We start from the raw sequence: 12529 nt of genomic DNA on the forward strand, positions 1-12529 counted from the left end.
TAGCTGAGGTCCTAAAGGTAATCGTGAATCGTTGTTGGATATTTTCTTTCAAAAAAAATTTGGACGAAGTTTGTTCGATAACATAATTAACATCAATTGTTTGGATTCCATGCATGTGCCGCATTATATATGGCGAAAACCAACAGACCTTAACAGACAGAGCACAAATATATGCCAGCAAGCCGATACAGATCACTCTGTGGCATACACAGTATGTATCTACTTTTATTATACTATAAATTCAAAATTTCCTTTGGACCGTACAATATGGATTTGTTTCGAGCCCTAGCAGTAACTTCTGAAGATTGCAATATTAATTTAGCACTTGCTGGTACTATCGTGTTCGTCAGTCGTCACCGAGCTAGAGCTTGCTGAATTTAGACCCTGCAGTGTTCAAGACGATTAATAATTAATCATAAATTAGGACCCGCGGATGAGCAATAATGGATATGTAAGTTATGAGCAACACGCGGCGACGTCGTACTTGGTATATTCGATGTCTATCTTGCCGGCGTCGGGGTCGGCGATGACGGCGAAGGCCTCCTGCGAGAGGTCGATGGTGCCGCGGCACCCCGCCGGGCAGAGGTCGACGATCTTGACGGTGACGCTCCGGCCGGTGCAGGGGTGCGGCACGCCCTGGTTGGTGGCGCCGGTGCAGGTGACCACGTACCGGTCGCCGCAGGCCGCCCCGCCGTCCCAGAAGACCTCGCTCGCCGCCGCGATCGTCGTCCCCTCCGCTGCGTTCCCGAAGCACGCCGACGCTGCATTGCATCATCCACGCAGCGACGTTCGTTCATAAATGCTGCGAAGCAAGCTGCTAGTACTAGCATATGCATGCAGTGACAAATGAATATAATAGACCAGCATACAGCATGTACGTACACGTACGTACGTGTGTAAGGAGGCGTGTAGAAAGTTGCAGTCCCTGAGATCCCGGCGACGGGCGACACTACCATCGTCGTCGCAAGGCCCGCCACAATTATTGCCAGGAAAACGACCAAGATTTCCTTGTTAGGCATTGTCACTGCCATCGACCGCGACCGTGTAACGAAGTGTATATGCTGAGGACTGGCTGAGGATGATGATCCTATATAGTTGCTGCATACGAGTACAAGATAGCACGGAGCAAACACGCTTTTATAGGCAAGTAGCGTCGGAAAAGTACAAGGACGTGTGTGAGCATGCTGACGTGCGCCGTGACGACGCGGTACACCATATACGACCTTCCAAACGACCAGATCTCTAGCTAGTAGCTACACACTACAACTAGATACATGCACGCATGCAGTACATCTGTGTCCTTCTACTTGTTGGTTACTAAAAATAAGTTGAGCATCACAACTCGCGTGATTAATACGACAAGTTACGGTTCATGTATATAGCGTTGCAACTTGCTCTCGTGAAGTTGCAGGCCATCTTTCTTCTCGCATGCCGGCTTGGCTTCTCCGCGAGAGCCTTACGTACGTGCAGTCGTGCACTGCCGGCCGGCCGTCGCCGGCAGATGGATTATCGATCTGACCTCAACTAAGGGTTGATTAGCGATTAGCCGACTAGCACGGACTCGGACAAAAGTTTAAACGCGATTGAAGGCTGAATGCGTCTTTCTCTCGGCTGTATTGCCGCAAGCAGATGGTCTAAAAGATAGTATATACAAGATGAGCGATGTGGGATCAGCGAATTGGCATACTCATCAGATCTGAGTGCATCCTCTTGCTACCTGCACCTGCTAGGCTAGCTAGGAGTATCGATCTTCAAGTGGGTGGTGGCGCAGGGCGGCCGGCTGCATATGGGACAGCGTCGAGCATCTCCAACAGTATTGAAAGACATAAAAAAGCTACAACTCCAACAGTTTCTAAAACCTCACGCCTAAAACATAAAAGGTAATTTTATATAAGGAATCCTAAACTATTTTTAAACCACAGTAACCACTTTTATAATTTATTTATACATTTACATCAGAAACCATATCCTACTTTTTTTCTCTTCCCCATATCCTTCCACCTCTAGATTGGGGTGACCATACACGCGCGTAACTTTAGGCGCGTGGGGGTGGTTTTTTCCAAGTGCCAAAAGATTAAAAGATGTGTTTGAAAGTTATTGGAGATGAGTTTTTTTTTCAATCTTGCCAAAAAATTTCTGGATTGGAAGATGCTCAGCGAGTTGGCGGTCACAACTTTATTGGTGGGTGGCAGTGGCAGCAGGGCTCTACACAGTTAGCTCATTATTTTTAGTGAGACACACACACAGTGCATTGTTTCTTTTTGCTGTTTAATGCTCACTATAGGTCCCAAGAATATATCAATTTTTATCCTAAGTTAAACTTTCTTAAGTTTGACCGATTTTACTAACATCTACAACATAAAAAATATAGTATGAAAAATTATTCTCAGAGAGTTTGACTTAGGATAAATCTTTGTCTTTTCTCTACATATAACATTTTAGTCAAATTTAAAAAGTTTGACTTAGGATAAATCTAGAAGTTGATTAATTCAAAGACAGAGGAAGTATATAGGCAAAAAATGATTCGATCTGTAAATTGATTTGTAATAACTTTGACCGCTTTAATTATGAGTAGTAAAGTAGGGGAATCTTTCTCTAGAAAAAATAAACCCAAGAGACTAGCTATATTGGAAAGAGCAATATACATTTGGTTTCAGTTAGGTTAAATCATATCCCTTTCATTTCTATCTTTACTAATTCTTTGCTCAAATTAATAGTAGTGAAACTCACATGGGGATTGCACTAGTCAACTCACGGAAGCTCGCTCGAAGGCCCAAATTATCGACTTGAGCCTGCAAATTTCCATGTGTCTTTTGTGTTGCAGCTTTGCTACCTTACTTCCAAGCATATGCTATGCCATGACAGGTTGTAGCCTCGTCGAGGGTGTGACACCCTCTCCCAGCCGCACCCCTAGTTTGTTAATTTAGGTCCCGAGGCATACCACTCGCACTAGGACATACTCCCTCCATTTCAAATTGTAAGCCGTTCTAACTTTTTCGAGATACATAGCTTTTAATATATATCTAGACATAATGTATATCTAGGTGCATAGAAAAAGATATGTATCTACAAAGGCTAGAAAGACTTATAATTTAGAATGGAGGGAGTAGAATCCGGTGAGCCAGCAAGTGGGTAGTGACACAACGACAAAGCAGTGATGTCCGCGAGGAGTGCTATGCATGGGCGATGTCAAGTTGGGGCATCAAGGTGGCAAGACTAATGACACTCAGGGGTTGAGGCACTGGTAGCGCGAAAGTCGATGGTATGATGGTCAATGGTTCCGACAAGATTATTGGTGGGCATGCAAGGTCAAAGCAGCGATTGCAGGAAGTGGATATGGTATGACGAACCAGCACGAATGACCCATTGATGGAGGAAAGGGAGATGGCCATGGGGTAGGGCAATTGAGGCACCAATGGAAGCACTTTGGAATGTGATTGATGGTAGTTTGGCCTCGTTGAGTTGGTTTCAAGTCAACGATCTTAAAGAAGTTGGATTGGTCAATATCAGACTTGAAACAGGCTAAAAATAGTGACGTAGCTTGCACCGGATGATAGGGTTGACCCATACAGATCGTCAATTGATGGTCCTCAATGACTTAACCCAATAATGCAGTGCATGGCGTATGATTCGGTGGAGGACTTTGTGACTACGATGGATCATCCGACGAATCCAATCTAGACTTAGGACAAGTTGGCCAGCTTACTATGGTGCACCGTATGATCCAGCGGAGGACTTAATGACCTCGACGGGATCATCCGGTGGGCCAGTTAGCCAAGTCTTTGTGGTACACCGTATGATCCAATGGGACTGTCTGACGACTGGTGACAGATAATATTGTAGAATATTCCCAGCTAGTGTGTTCTTAGGATATGTTTCATTCTTGTTTTTAAGGATCTTAATCTTAGTATGAATCTTTGTTAAGGACATGATTAGCTTGTTAGCCCTAATAACTATCTAGTATGTTTTGTACAAGAACTTAGGAGCAATGGAACTTCTGGGTTTAGAATTTGCATAGTCTAAGGTTTGATGCTTTAAATTTTTTAGAGACCAAATCAACCCCCTCTCCTATTGGGCCATTCGGTCATTAAAGCGTCTCACTGGAACGTTGAGGATCCTCTGACTTGGTGTGGAGCACTTCATGGTGTGGAGCACTTCATCACTATATATACAATTGTACACTTAGACTCAAACTTTATGACATATCTATACTAATAGTATAAATGTTAGGTTGTTAGCAATATGTTTTTTATAAAATAATTATTTGAAAAAGAAAATTCAATAACTTAAGCATAACAGGAGGTTGAAGCAGAGCAAATGTCACCACATCCCCCTTGGTTTTCTAAAGTTCATTTGGAATCTTCTATTGAAGTTACCATTGTTGGCACTTTCTAGACCTCACTTTAAACTCCAACGAGGTTACATTGTTGGCACTTTCTAGATCTCACTTCAGACATCACCATCGTGATTTTGAGTGGTGTGATGTATACATATATGTAAACATCTTTGTGCGTACGATATTTAGAAAAAAAATTAAATTTGCATGCTTCATTGTACTCCCTCCGTCTCTAAATAAATCAATTCCTAAAACCCGTGCAAGTCATACTATCTTAAATCTGACTAACTTTATAGAAAAAAAAAGTAACAACATCTATGACATAAAATGAGCATATTATAAAAATATATTCTATGATATATCTAATGATACTAATTTGATGTCATAAATTTTAACTTTTTTTTAGAAATTTAGTCAAAGTTTAAATAGTTTAACTTAAGACAGTTCTAGGAATATAGGGTCTATTTGGCTAGGTGGCTAACCCACAACTAAGCTATAGAAAGCTCACTTTTAACTGTTTGGTTGTCTGTAAACGGTTCCAAGTCAGGTCTAACTAAGCTACTTTGTAAGCCTTAGGGTGCGTTTAGATCCAAAAAATTTTGGATTTTGGCTCACTGTAGCATTTCGTTTGTATTTGGTAATTAGTGTCTAATTATGGACTAATTAGGTTCAAAAGTTTCGTCTCGCGATTTCTCGACCAACTGTGTAATTAGTTTTTTTTTCCGTCTACATTTAGTACTCCATGCATGTGCCGCAAGATTCGATGTGACAGTTACTATGCAAAATTTTTTGGCAACTAAACGGGGCCTTAGCGTGGCTCTAGGAAAACGAGCCGAGTATCTGTTTTTTCTTGGCCAAGCTTGGCTAAGCCCCCCATCTCGCATCTCGCATCTCGTCACCTCCCGGTCGCTGCCGCTCCTCCTCGCTCCCGGCTCCTCCACGCTAACGCTGTCGCTCATCCACGCTCACGACGATGGAGACGCTGCGGAGGACGACGACGCGAGCTCCGCCAGATCCCCGGCGGCCACATCCGACCGAGCCCCCGTCGGCCACCACGCGAGCTCCTTCCAGAACTCCGGCGGCCACATCCGGACGAGCTCCCGTCGGCCACCACTCAGCCCACATGCGAACTCCGACGAACTCCGCCGGCAAGATCTCCTGTGGCCTCGCGCGGGGCCGGACGGCGGTGCGTGCGGTGGTGGCGGCGCCGGAGGAGGAGGAGGAGGCCGCAACGCGGTGCGTGCGGTGTTGACGGTGCGTGCGGTGTTGGCGATGCTGCTGGCGTGCGGTGGTGGCATGCGTATGCGTGCGGTGGTGGTGGTGCGCGGCCACCACGGTCGAATACGTGGCGACCAGGGAGCTGAGCGCAGGGAGCACGCGAGCTCCGACAAGGTCCACGCGAGCTCCAACGAGGTCAATCCCCGCCATGGGTGACCTCGCGGCGGCGCGTCCCGCAAAGGGGTTCTGCTCCCTGCCACCGTCGTTCCATTCCCCACCGCAGGTTGTTGCTGCTGCGTTGGCTCTCCCAACCATGGGTCCCAAACATGGAGTGACTGCATCCGGCAGCCACAATTGCAATCTGGGGAACGAGTTCAGGATGGATCGATTGCAATCTGGGGAATGAGTTCAGGATTGAAGAAGCCCCATCCTCATCGCCTGCCATGGGGGAGAACTCGTTGCTGTGCACGTCTTCCACCTGTTCGACGAAATGCTTAAAGGACAGCAGGTGAAGGTAAGCTCGCATTTGTAAAGATGAGGTGAGTGCACCCAAACAATTCTTGCAACCAAACACTGCTCTATCTAAGCTAGGCTTACCTAAGCATAGCAACCAAACAAGCGGACCTTGCGTAGCACTAGCCAGGCTTCAGATGCCCTGCCCTGGCTTAGAAAGCTGACCAGGCTAGGAATAGATGGAGAACCAAACAGACCCGTATTTATTTAGGAACAAAGGTAGTAATTTGAGTGATTTAAAAGCAATATGTGAGCTATAAAGCCGAACCATTGCTTAACTCCACAGCAGCAAAATAAATTCTGCTGGGAATCTTGAAGAACGTTGAAGCAACCAAATTCCTGCGAGAACTCAATGAGTTTTTGAATGTGCCTAATAAACTAAACATATCGGTATTTCTAGTAAAAAAAATAAAATCCAAACGTGGCCAATCAATTCTAGTATTCTACGACGACACCCTGGTGCAGACTCTGGCGTCCTTGTACACCTTGCCGGGGCGGCAGACGTAGCCCTGCTCCGGCGCGCAGTGCTCGTCCCGCGAGCACACACACATCCCTTCGAGCGCGCATCCGGGCGCGTCCGTCGTCGGCGACCTCCCGCCGATGCCGAGCATCATGTCGCTCCAGTCGCTGGAGAAGAGTCCGTCGGGGTCGTAGGCGTCCTTGACGCGCAGGAAGCGCGGCAGGCCCGGGTACTTGCGCGCCGCGCCGACGAAGGCGAGGTTGCGGTTCTTGCCCCAGTGCGGCAGGCCGCCGTACTTGAAGATGCCCATCTGCTCGATCTCCTCCAGGACGTCCTCGAACAGGCGCGCCCGCGCGGGGTCGCGGCTGCGGTAGTAGGTGAAGTCGAAGTCCACCATGTCCCCCGACGGCTCCCCGCGCGGGGTCGGCTTGCCCAGGTGCGCCGTGGACGCCTTCACGTACCGCATGAGGATGCCGTCGTACAGCTCCACGCCGCACAGCGCCCTGGGGTCCAGGTCCCGCAGCCGCTGCACCTCGGCGACGAACGCCGCCGCGCGGCGCAGGGGCAGGCTGAAGGTGGTCTGGTGGAAGAAGGTGCCGCCCCGCACGCGCGGGTCCCAGGGGCACGCCGTCAGCAGCGCGTCCTCGGGCCCCGTCACGCACCCGCCGGAGGCCTGCATCCGGTGCTGCGGCCCCACCACGGGGTACCCCGTGAACAGCCAGCCGCTCCGCCGCTGCAGCCCGTACCCGGCCACCGACAGCGCCGCGTGGGTCACCCGCGACGTCAGGCACTTGCCGCTGCCGTTGCCGGCGCGCTCGAAGAGGTCCTCGGCGAGCCGGTTGGCCTGGATCACCAGCGTCGGGGTGGCGCGGAAGCCGATGAAGTCCATGGCGCCGTCGCCGGGCGCGGTCAGCGGCAGGCGGTCGTCGATGCGGTACACTGCCCGGCCGTGGCCCGGGAACCACGAGATGTCGGCGAACTCGTGCTGGTACCCGAATTTGGCCACCTGCTCCGCCAGGTCGTCGTCGTCCCGCTCCGTGAACGTCACCGAACGCTTGAACAGAGGTTGCAGCGCCAGCGTCACCTTGCATTGGGAGTATATGCATAATTTTAGCTCCCAATCAAACTTATCCCGACTGGGAAGGCTTCAATATTTATCAAACTGCTAAATTGGACGATCCAGTGTTTCTTCTTTGATGCTAAATTAAAAACGGGATCTTGGAATTTTGATGAATTCAAAGTCAGCCAAATAAAACGTCTCTCATCAAGAATATGAAGGGATATTAATATATTATATCCTTTATTAGATCATTTTCGACTTGTACACCCGATCAACCTGACTTTTCAGCCTGTTCGTTTGGTTGTATTCGGCTTATAAGCCATGGCTTATCAGCCAATGAATAGTATTTTTCTCTCACACCAAATTAGTCAACAGTACTTTCAGCTATGACTTATAAGCTAAACCAGCCCAAACGAACAGAACGTTTATCCGTCTAACTAAATTATATTTTTTCGAAATTATATTGGACTGTATGGGTGTATAAGCATCACAAGTCAAACGCATTGATTGGCCACTGAATTCAAAAGGGGAGAAATGCATGGATAATTTGCTTTATTGCCAAAAGAGGAAATAATTCAAGCAAAACCCACATAGTTGTGCATTGAGTTGTATGATAAGAAATATGGACAGTTCACTTGTACTTCAACATTCCTCACGTGCAATAGGAGCAGGAAACAATTATATGTTTTACTAAATTACGCAATTCGAATTCGAACTTGAGACCTTAAACCTTACCATATTATTCACCTATATGCACCAAGTAATTCAACCTACAAGTTTAAAGTGATAGAAAATATAGGTAGTTAACTGATACTTCAACAAAGCTTTGTTGTTCAATCAAGCGTCTGGTTATCTTATTACTACAAATAGAGGGATTTCTTTTGGGGCCATCATGTTGAGCCTCAAGAGGTAACACTTGAAAAAGAAGATGAATCATTTGATTGTTTAGAAACAACATAAGAAGTTGACTATCATTTTAATCTACATAACTAGTATTGAAGTTAAAAGGGTATTCTTCTGGCCGTTTTTTTACTTTTCATAATGTCCTCATGCTCTTCTCAATCAATACATAGACCAGCAGTAACCTATCGGTTCTTTTAAAAAATAAATGTCCTCATGCATCTCCCTATCCCGTATGTGACCGCTCGTCCTTATACAAGTTAGAACAACATGCATCTAGCATCGATGCGGAGTCTGATTCCATGGCGCATCCAACGACACTACGGAGCCTGATTTTAGTACACATATTGGAACAGATGTCACAATTGTTGAATAAATCTCCAAGAACAAATTGTTTAAGTGACATGCAATAGGTTGTATGTTCGGTTGAAATGCACGGGTACGTTTGCTAGTAAAATTTTAATTACAATTTGTTACATCTATCTGGTTTTCTTAAAAAATAGCCAATTTTGTCATTGCAAAAAATAGTCTAAAACAACTCCCTATGTCTATAGGTAATAAACTAAATATCTCTGCTATTATGAAAATAACCTATAGTAACCCACTAATCTACGGAGAGAGGCGCTGATGAAGAGAGGTAACAGAGAAGAAGAAAATGCATAGGAACTAATTATTCATTTTCTGGCACATGTAAAAATCTACCGGTGCTGAAAAGACGAGCGTTGTTTTGTGTCACTACACTGGTGAAAAAGAATGTCGCGTCCTAGCTCAATCGAATATTCGAATCGCCTTTGGAGAACGGAGAATAAGAATCATCAATCTTCTTTTTAGTAATAACCCTTCATTTTTTTTGATAAAAATTACCCTACATTTATATGTATACTAAATAAGTGAGTTTGGATATAGCTAGTTTACCTCAAACGACGAACCTAAACGCATCTGCCTATATATAGTAATCTAAAGTGTCATGAATCAAAAAGGCCCGTCAAATGTCTTTGGCCCATAATAATAAATAAATATATATAGGAAGTACCATGGAGCCAACTATAAATTCCAAAACCATAATACTTAAAGAAAATACTCCTCTATATAAGTAAAAAGAAAGTAGGCCCCCCTCAAAAAAAAAAAGTAGGGCCGCACCATGCCGGCATGTGAAGAAACGAAGAATAGCATGTTCTGATGTTCTAAACTGTAAAGTGATCCTCCTAAGGAATGTCCTTTCCGAAAAAGCCAAAACACAGGGTGTCTTGATTTGTACTAGATGTTATCTTTAAAAAAAAATGTACTTGATGTGTCATATATGCATGCATGTTTTCTACTCCAAGAATCATCGAAATGTTGCAGTCCACCAATAAATGTTGTAGTACGCACCGCTTTTGAGTGTGCAAGTAGGCATATGCTCAAAGCTCTCAAACATTATGGATCTTGCTTTTACGAAACAGATTTGCTTAGAAAACAATTTTACCTATTTGTCTCCTTAATTCCAAGTCATGTACAGTTTGTTTTTAATGAACCAGAGCACGGGGACTACTATGCCAATTCATTTAAAGGTAAGAGTTTGGTACTTTGGTTAGGCTATATATTTCTAACCCATTGTTTCATGTCATGCTCTTTCAACATGCTATGTTAAATGAGGAGAGAATAATGGTACAGCCCTTAAAATGTATACTATTTTACTTGCACGGCGAACAGGCTGGACACCGGCAGCATATACCGTGTCTCGACACACTCCGGACAAGTCAGTATGATCGACAACTTCGTCTGGAAAAGCCGTGCCCCCCCCCCCCCCCCGGGTTCGGTTCTTCGGTTGGTTGCTGCTCCATGAAAGAATTCAGTGCCGAGCAAACCTCCACAACAAGCATGTCCTGGATGACGACATTTGCGAACTCTGCGGCCAATCCGCTGAGACATGTGACCATCTCATCTTCCAGTGCACGGTCGCTAGATCTTTCTGGAACCACCTTGGATGGAGAGACCTGCCTATCCCTCCTATCAACAGGCTCTGGGAATTGCCCAGGCCGGCTGAGGTGCCATCAAAGCTCTTTTCTACAATGATTCTCCTCTGTTGCTGGCAAGTTTGGAACCATAGGCACAACGTCGTCTTCCGTCAGCAACAGCCTTGCCTTCGGCGGCTGCTTGCTACTGCCAAAGAAGCATGTCGTCTCTGGAGCTGCCGCCTAAAAGTCGAAGATCGATGGATAGTTGACAAGTGGTGCGCAATGTTTGTAATGAACTAAGCTCTCCTACCTCCTCATTTGTAATCTAAATATGACTACGGGTCCTCGACCCTGTAGGTGCCTTGGCACCCTCCATCCACCGGCTCGCCGGAATCAATGGAAAATCCATTCAGGTGGGGCTCTCACCCCTCCGGTGATGTCTTCAAAAAAAAATGTATACTAGCACGGTGATATTTCATCCAATTATTAATTGTTGTATGATCGATTAATTTATCTCTATGATAATGGGCCTAAAACAAGTGTATAGTTCTATTCTAAAAATTGGGTTTTTTTTATATCAAACTGTATCTCCATGAAGATAAGTATTATTGCTTCTACCCATGTCAGCAAAAATGTCATGTAGATAGAGCACCTAACTAATGCCAAAGATAACACCTATTATTGCAAGTAGCCGTATATAGATGTCATCTAAGGGCAAAAAATAAAAAATAATAAACAATTAGTCACTTCTAGCACTGTAGAGCTCACGGGTTGATTGAGTGGATAAAAAAAGTAGCTTATGCCGGCTTATTAATAAAGAAAAACAAAAGGTTAGAAACACTGTTGTATATATAAGACTTGGAATACTTTTTTTTTGAAATCTGAGAGAAAAGAAATTGCAGTACAAACAATCAAACACGCTTGCCAAGTAACGAAGCAAATGAGATGAGAAATCCATCAGTTTTAGCTGATATAGAGGGCCACATATACGACCTTACCTGAGAGATGACGCCGAGGACGCCGAGAGAGACCTTGGCGGCGTCCAGCTCCGGATCGCCGGCGGTGAGCACGCGCACCTTGGCGTATCCCTCGGCGGCGGGGGCCGGCGTGACGATGCGCATCCCGACGACATACTCGTGCACGGCGCTGCCGTTGCCCCAGAGCGAGCTGCCGTGCGCGCCCGTGCCGAGCATGCCGCCGACGGTGAGCCCCCACCAGTAGGGCGCGTAGGGCAGCGCGAGCCCGGCCTTGGCCGCCTCCGCGACGAGGTCGCGCAGCGTGACGCCGCTCTCCACCGTCATGTAGCCCGTCGAGGCGTCGACGGACACGACGCGGTCGAGGCGCCTGGTGCTGATGACGAGCCCGCCCTCGGCCTCCCCGGCGCGGCCGCCGCTCCCGCTCCCGGGGCACGCCAGCTGCGGGATGCTGTGGGAGTAGCGGGTGGCCGCCTTCATCTTGGTCCCGGACGCGGCGCCGCGCGCCACGGCGCGCACCAGCTCGTCTTCAGAGGTTGGGAATGCCGCGGCGGCCGCGTGGCACGTCGAGCGGTCCGGGAACACGCCGTAGGCGCTCGACACGGTGCAGTCGGCGCCGGCCGTGCTGCCGCCGCCCGACGAGCACTGTATGGGGTCCGGCGGCGGGCTGGCGAAGACTCCTCCGTGGTCGGATGCGGGGCCGACCAGCAGGACGCTGGTGAGGGTGACGAGGACGAGCGGCAGCATGCTTCGCTTGACCCTGATGAGGACGAAAGTTCCGGCGACGGGAGTAGCTGTTGTGCCCATTGTATAGGAGTACAGTGCAGACATTCGTTCGAAGCAGCTAGCTAGCAGCTGCCGGAGCGAAGCTTTGCAGGGAGCATGGCAGCAGGTCTATATATGTAACAGCTATAACCATGTGCCTGTAGTCACTTGTAAGTAGTGTTGAAGAAAGGCAAGGATATATATATGGACAAATGGTGGCTTGTATATGTATATATATTATTGCACAAATGGCTTCATCATATTGTCTTTCCAAATTCCCATGGTCCAGTCCAAGAATGTGTGTGTGTATATATATATATATATAGCCAGCTACAAAATAAGTTATTCCGTAGCCACCTCCATTTA

General features: G+C 46.9%; 2 protein-coding genes across 2 annotated transcripts; both read right to left on the reverse strand.

The window, feature by feature from the left end:
* Positions 1–456: 456 nt before the first annotated feature.
* LOC136457023 (EG45-like domain containing protein) lies at positions 457–1031 on the reverse strand. Its single transcript, XM_066457067.1, has 2 exons — positions 893–1031; positions 457–761 (listed from the first exon to the last, which is right to left on the reverse strand). Exons 1-2 carry the CDS (start codon positions 1029–1031, stop codon positions 457–459), a joined length of 444 nt encoding a protein of 147 aa, XP_066313164.1.
* A 4188-nt stretch (positions 1032–5219) lies between these two features.
* LOC136520978 (L-gulonolactone oxidase 2-like) lies at positions 5220–12280 on the reverse strand. The gene is made up of 2 exons (XM_066514720.1): positions 11423–12280; positions 5220–7611 (listed from the first exon to the last, which is right to left on the reverse strand). Exons 1-2 carry the CDS (start codon positions 12227–12229, stop codon positions 6511–6513), a joined length of 1908 nt encoding a protein of 635 aa, XP_066370817.1. The 5' UTR covers positions 12230–12280; the 3' UTR covers positions 5220–6510.
* Between the last annotated feature and the right edge of the window lie 249 nt (positions 12281–12529).

Source organism: Miscanthus floridulus, chromosome 1, assembly GCF_019320115.1.
Source record: "Miscanthus floridulus cultivar M001 chromosome 1, ASM1932011v1, whole genome shotgun sequence".
NCBI lineage: Eukaryota > Viridiplantae > Streptophyta > Magnoliopsida > Poales > Poaceae > Miscanthus > Miscanthus floridulus.